General features: G+C 39.1%; 1 protein-coding gene across 1 annotated transcript in view; it reads right to left on the bottom strand.

The window, feature by feature from the left end:
* Nucleotides 1–1536: 1536 nt before the first annotated feature.
* NTN4 (netrin 4) overlaps nt 1537–6000 on the bottom strand; it is a 117084-nt gene continuing 112620 nt past the window's right edge. The window contains exons 9-10 of the mRNA XM_063447086.1: nt 4465–4635; nt 1537–2688 (exon numbers count right to left, since the gene is read on the bottom strand). Coding sequence (XP_063303156.1) covers nt 2552–2688; nt 4465–4635 — 308 coding nt within the window. The 3' untranslated portion in view covers nt 1537–2551. The remainder of the gene's footprint in view (nt 2689–4464; nt 4636–6000) is intronic.

Below are 6000 nucleotides of genomic sequence, written 5' to 3'. Positions count from 1 at the left end.
GGTGTGTGTGTATAACTGTCTGTGACTATCTGCCTGTAACGATGTGTGGCTGCCTGCGACTGTGTGTGATGGTCTGCTTGTAACTGTGTGTGGCTGCCAGTAACTATGACTATATGTGTGGCTGCCTGTAACAGTGTATATGTGTGTGTGTGTGACTGCCTGTAACTGTGACTGTGTGTGTAACTCTCTGACTGTAACAGTATGTCTGACTGTAGGACTGTGTGCATGTGACACTGTAAAAATACACACTTTTATTTACACATTGGGCTACATCCATTTTTTTTAAAATCTCAATTAAATACCCATCACAAATATCACACAGTCAATACACGTGTAACAAATCTCACACACAGTCAATACACACATACATCACACACAGTCAATACACGTGTAACAAATATCAAACACTACACCTGTATACAAACACTATACATGGATGAGCAGGTGTGAAGATTCTCCACATAGGGCATCTAAAGACCTACAGCCGGCCCTTTCTGACAAAGACTCACACAGCCTTCCTACACACTTTGTGAAAAATAGTCTACATTTTTGAGAAGTTAATAGCAAAGCATAATGTAATAACTTCTAAAGCAAACACACCGTGCTGTAAATCTGTTTAAAAAGGAAACAATTTTTTAATGGAAGCTGCACGAGTCACAACCAGGGGAGGTGTGGCTAAGGCTTCATAAGCAGAAGTGATTTAACTCCTAAATTGCCAAGAATTGAGCAGTGAGACTTCACAGGCATGAGCTATACACCAAAACTGCTTCATTAAGTTAAAGGGCTTCTGGGACATTAAACCGGTTCCTGCAGGGTGAGAATTGAAAACCGCAGTGATTACATTGCTGTCTAAGTCACTAGAGTTGCTAGAGGCACAGCAATAGTTGGTTCTAATAGCTCCTTAAAGTTGTTTTAGGCTTAGGTTGCCCCCCTGAGGCTGACACAGCACCATTTAAATTTATATAGTTCTACTACAGTCAGGAATATACTTTTAGGCTAATCTTGGGACAAAGCCATTTTAAAGAAACAGTGCCCTTAATTCCATGTTACAGCTAGGCACATTTAATTTGCATGTGCCACTAGCATCAAAAGTTATTTTTCTACAAACAAAAACACACATATAGGGTTACGATATACAATATAAAGAAAAGTAGACCATTATTTCTCAGGCAACCATTTTGAATCTGTGAATATTATACAATAGGTAACTTTCATTCTGTTTACAGATACGCATTAAACTAAAATTAAAAGTAGATTGAAGCTATACAGTATAATATAGTGACCATAATCCACAATGCACATATTAATAAAAAAAACAACAACTATTGCTTCTTTACTGTATGCATATTTGTACAGTGCATTGTAGCCGAATTATTTACTCATTTAATATATTTATGTTAAATACATATAGCTCAACATCAACTTGACTGCGCAAAGGATGTGCAGAGGTTCCTATGTGTTTGTACATTGAGATGCGTTCTACCAGTGGTCAACCTTCCCACCACCTACTTACTATTTAATGCAAGAATACAGGAATAATAGGAGTGAATTTTAATGAGCTATAATGCCAGAACAGAACATTACTAATCTGCTTAATTCCATAACTCCAACTCTATTCCACAGTGCACAATGTCCTCTGCACAGTAGTTACAGGAGTATTTTATTCTGAAAATAAATTACACAAAACAGGAAGGTTCATGGCTTACATTTAATAACTCATACGCCATGAAATGATGTTTATCCTTATAAATAAAGCTTTAAAAATAACAAACATAAAAACAAATATGATACATTTGTGTTAAGGTGTCCTTGGAGTGCGTTTTTTTTTTTTTTCCTTTTCTTAAAACTTTCTAGAATTCTTACTTTTTCATTATAATGAAAAAAAAATAATGTTCACAATATGACTTAACAAGTAGTAAAGTGCTTCTTACAACTGTAAGATTTACATTTCAAGAGGTAAAGTTAGAATACTTCCTGAATATAAGTATTTTGTTCTGTACCTTCAAATAAAAAAAATACATTTCATTAAAAGTTCTTGCTTTTCATATGTTGCATGTTCATAGGTTGTATGACTGCTGCCTGCAACATACAACATTAATTAATCTCCATAGTTGGTATATCAATAACATCACGGTCCAACACCATTTTGTAACTCATCCTTTCAGATTGTAAGCTCATTTCGGTATGGTCCTCTTCACCTACTGTTCTCATATGTCAAATGTGTTTTGTTAGAATTATTTGTCTTGGTTTATCTATTGTACAGTGCTGCGGAATATGTTGACGCTATATAAATCATTGCAATTGTATTTATATCTTCATAATTGTCTAAATGTCAGCAGAGCAAGGCCTCATGAAGATTGGTTGCCTGGTACAAAAACGCTTGGGGCAACGAGCAAGTTGGATGATGACGACAGAATTTTGCGATGCGTCTTCTGGTGTCTGTTAAATGCTCTTTTTCCTCCAATGTACACTGTGAAAGTTACGGGGGTCTCCCTTATTTGTTACGTATGTTTAGTGCATTATGTAATGCAATAGGCCTTCTGCTTTCAGCTCACTTGCAATCCCTTTTCAAAATTTCCACAACTTTTCTACCCAGCGCTGGTTTCCAGAGCTGAACAAAACTTTTCATGTTGACTATAAGATGACCAGTCCTTGTGTCTTCATAGCCCGCCACGAGATATTCAAGCCCTTCAAAGAACATAATAGAAGATGTAAATATACATTAGTAAAGAACCCAAAAACGTTCAATGTTCCTTTTGTTCTGAATAAATGTGCCTGAATCTATGGGAGTGCCTGGACCTTTTCTTCATTATTAACATCTAAACAAAGCGATAACAACCTGCACACTGTCCCTATATTCACAAAGTAAGAGAACTGCCTAAAAAATATTTTTCCTGTTCTTCTCTGCAGGGCCGGACTGGGGATACAAAGCAGCCCTGGAGAAAAAAAATCTATTCCAGCCCCATAAGTCATTGCGCCATATATTGTTGCATGTAATATGTAAGGCTATGTCTTGCCACCCCAGATGATGGAGTAATATATATATATATATATTGCTTTTTCTAATATAATATATTGGTCCTTTCAGAGTAAAACATTTAATTATACAGTAAGCATACTCACATGCAGACACAGACAATCTCACTGACACACACAAGCTCATTGATACACAGCCTCATAGACAAACAATTTCACTAATATACATAAGCTCATTGACATAAAAACTTTTCAGAGAAGACTTTTCAGAGAAAAGGCAGTGTTTACATTGCTTCCTAGTGACACCTCTAGTGACAGACACTCAGACGGTCACTAGAGGCGCTTCCTGTGTCAGTGCGAATTGGCTGAGTTCATCAAGCTTGATGATCTCAGTCATAGAGGCAGAGACCAGCACGACGTTGAAAAAAAGAAAAGAAAAAAAGGTGAGTAAAACACTTTTTAAAAACACACACAACTGACACACACACAAACCATGACAGACACACACACACCATGACAGACACACACACAAACCATGACAGACACACACACACCATGACAGACACACACACACCATGACAGACACACACACACACCAGGACAGACACACATACACCATGATACAGACACACCGTGATACAGACACACACACCATGACACAGACAGACACACACACACACATCATGACACAGACAGACACACACAATGCATGACACAGACAGACACACACACACAGCATGACACAGACACACTCCCATTGACATACATTGTTGCTACCTGTGTGGGTGGGCAGACTGATATGTGTCCTGCGGCCGCAAGGAGAACTTGAATGGCGGCCGTAGGGGAAGCTCTTCTGGCGGCCGCTGGGGGAGCAGGCTGTTCTGTCTCTGCTCTCCCTCCCTCGTGCGCAGCTTAATGAGACCGGGGCCGGAATAGGACGTCATATTCCGTCCCCGGTCTCTTTCTAGCACGCAAGGGAGGGGGAGCAGAGACAGAACAGCCTGCTCCCCCAGCGGCCGCCAGAAGAGCTTCCCTTGCGGCCGCCATTCAAGTTCTCCCTGCGGCCGCCGGACAGGTCACCGAAATGTCTCCCCGGCCCCAGGTGCCGACGCCCACCGGGAAATGTCCCGGTACCCCGGTGGGCCAGTCCGGCCCTGCTTCTCTGTCTATGTCAGCATAGTCCATGTCAGGAACAGTTTGACAGGTGTGGAATGCATTATATTTTAAATAGATGTAATTTAAAATCTATACATTTACTAGCATTTATGCTAGCACAATAGATTACAAAATGAGTGCATCAATGACAGGTACAATTTAAACACCAAAATGAGCATGTAAAAAAGAAAAAATGATTTGCAAAATAAAAACATTATTCACTCTGAAATTACTTTTATACATATCCCCAAAAATGTGAATCCATTTTTATCTTTTCAAACACAAAAAAAGACACACAAAAAAAAGCAAAGAAAATAAATTAAATAACCTTACCAGGATTTAGAATGGGACATGTACAACCCCTATTAGTCCAGGATTCCGGATAGATTGTTCTCTTTCCACGCATAATCTTCACCTTTGTCATTTTTAAAACTTTCTTGATCTTAACATTAACCTCAGCGTGAGATCCTCTATCATGAGCTGACAAAATCTTTATTTTCAAAACTGAAAAAAAATCAAAAAAAAAAAATCTCTTAAACTCAATGTGCAGGAATTAATTTCCAAACAAATAAAGTGCCGACCCACCTTGATTCAAGCAAAGCCCTCCCACATTATAGCAGTAATCCACCCCCTGAGAACAGCAGGTTCCATAAAAGTTCTGTTATTTGTGTGATTCTCTTCATTCATTTAATTACAGCTGCAGTGATTTTGTAGGTCATAGATGTTCTTGAGCCTAAAACAAATGTAAATGCTACCTGCTGTGTCAGAATCTGTTTAACAGCCCTTCATGTGTGCTGGCACAAATTGCTTCACTCATGTATTTTCATGAATGAAGCTTTCTGGCAAGCTAGCGCAAGCTGAACACATGATCAGATGCCTTGTAGGACTGCTGTGAGATTGTAGCCAAGCTCAAAATATGTTCTTAGTTTTTTCTGTTGTATGCTTTTGTAATTAACACTGAAAGAACTGGAACCACACTCTTCCAAGTGACCAACAAAACAATGCTAATGTACTTTGCATACAACCAATCCAAAAAAGGCTTCAGGCCCACCAAGGCTCAATATCGGCAGTTGTATTGGAACATTGTATACAAAGCAATATTTCAAGCTTGAAAAATACCGCCAAAGGAGGCTGACATGTTGCTTCTTATACCATGTTCCACTAAAATTGCCTGATATTGAACAGTGGTGTACACGAAACCTTTTTTGGATTTTTTTGTAATTAACACTGACTTACGATTTCTATTTTGGACTAATCCAAACCGTGTACAGTTCTTTTGCTTAAGTGTTATCATTTATTAATTGATTTATCTAGGATTTAATATTTTTTTATACACTTTTAAAATGGTTTAATATTTTCTTAAATATTTTAACATTTAGATTTTTTTTTTTTTTACATATTGATGGATTTTTTTTTGTTACGGGACTGGAGTGTCACTGCCAAGGCTCTCCTTTCCCCTTCGAAGTATCCCATTCAGTGCAGTAGTCACCAATTATAGCTCGCTGGATAGCTGTATTGTATACCAGTGTTATAGCCTTTTCCCCCCACACATTAGTTGAGAACGGCCGCCAGAGCTGTCTCTACCCAAAAGAGTTCCAGGGTGAATTTGGCTGGTCAAATATCAGGAGCTCCTGTAGAATGAAAAAATGGCGCTCCCCCTGGTTCTCTGGGAGCAATGGTTTATGAGAGTGCATAGTCTATGCCCTCTAAAGAGTGCTCTCCTAGCTGGTTGAGAAGTGGTGGAAAAAGGAGGTAGAAGTTGGGTGGGAGAGGGGTTAGGCGCAGCCGGGTCTAAGTTCCAGTGGAGTTGTAGGTAAGTTCGGCTACAGTCCTCGCGGCTCTCTGGGCTTCCTGGAAGGCCAAGGGAAA

This window comes from Pelobates fuscus, chromosome 3 (genome assembly GCF_036172605.1).
Source record: "Pelobates fuscus isolate aPelFus1 chromosome 3, aPelFus1.pri, whole genome shotgun sequence".
NCBI classification, from domain to species: Eukaryota; Metazoa; Chordata; class Amphibia; order Anura; family Pelobatidae; genus Pelobates; species Pelobates fuscus.
Note: the sequence above shows the minus strand (reverse complement) of the source record. Positions and strands in the feature narration are given on the sequence as shown.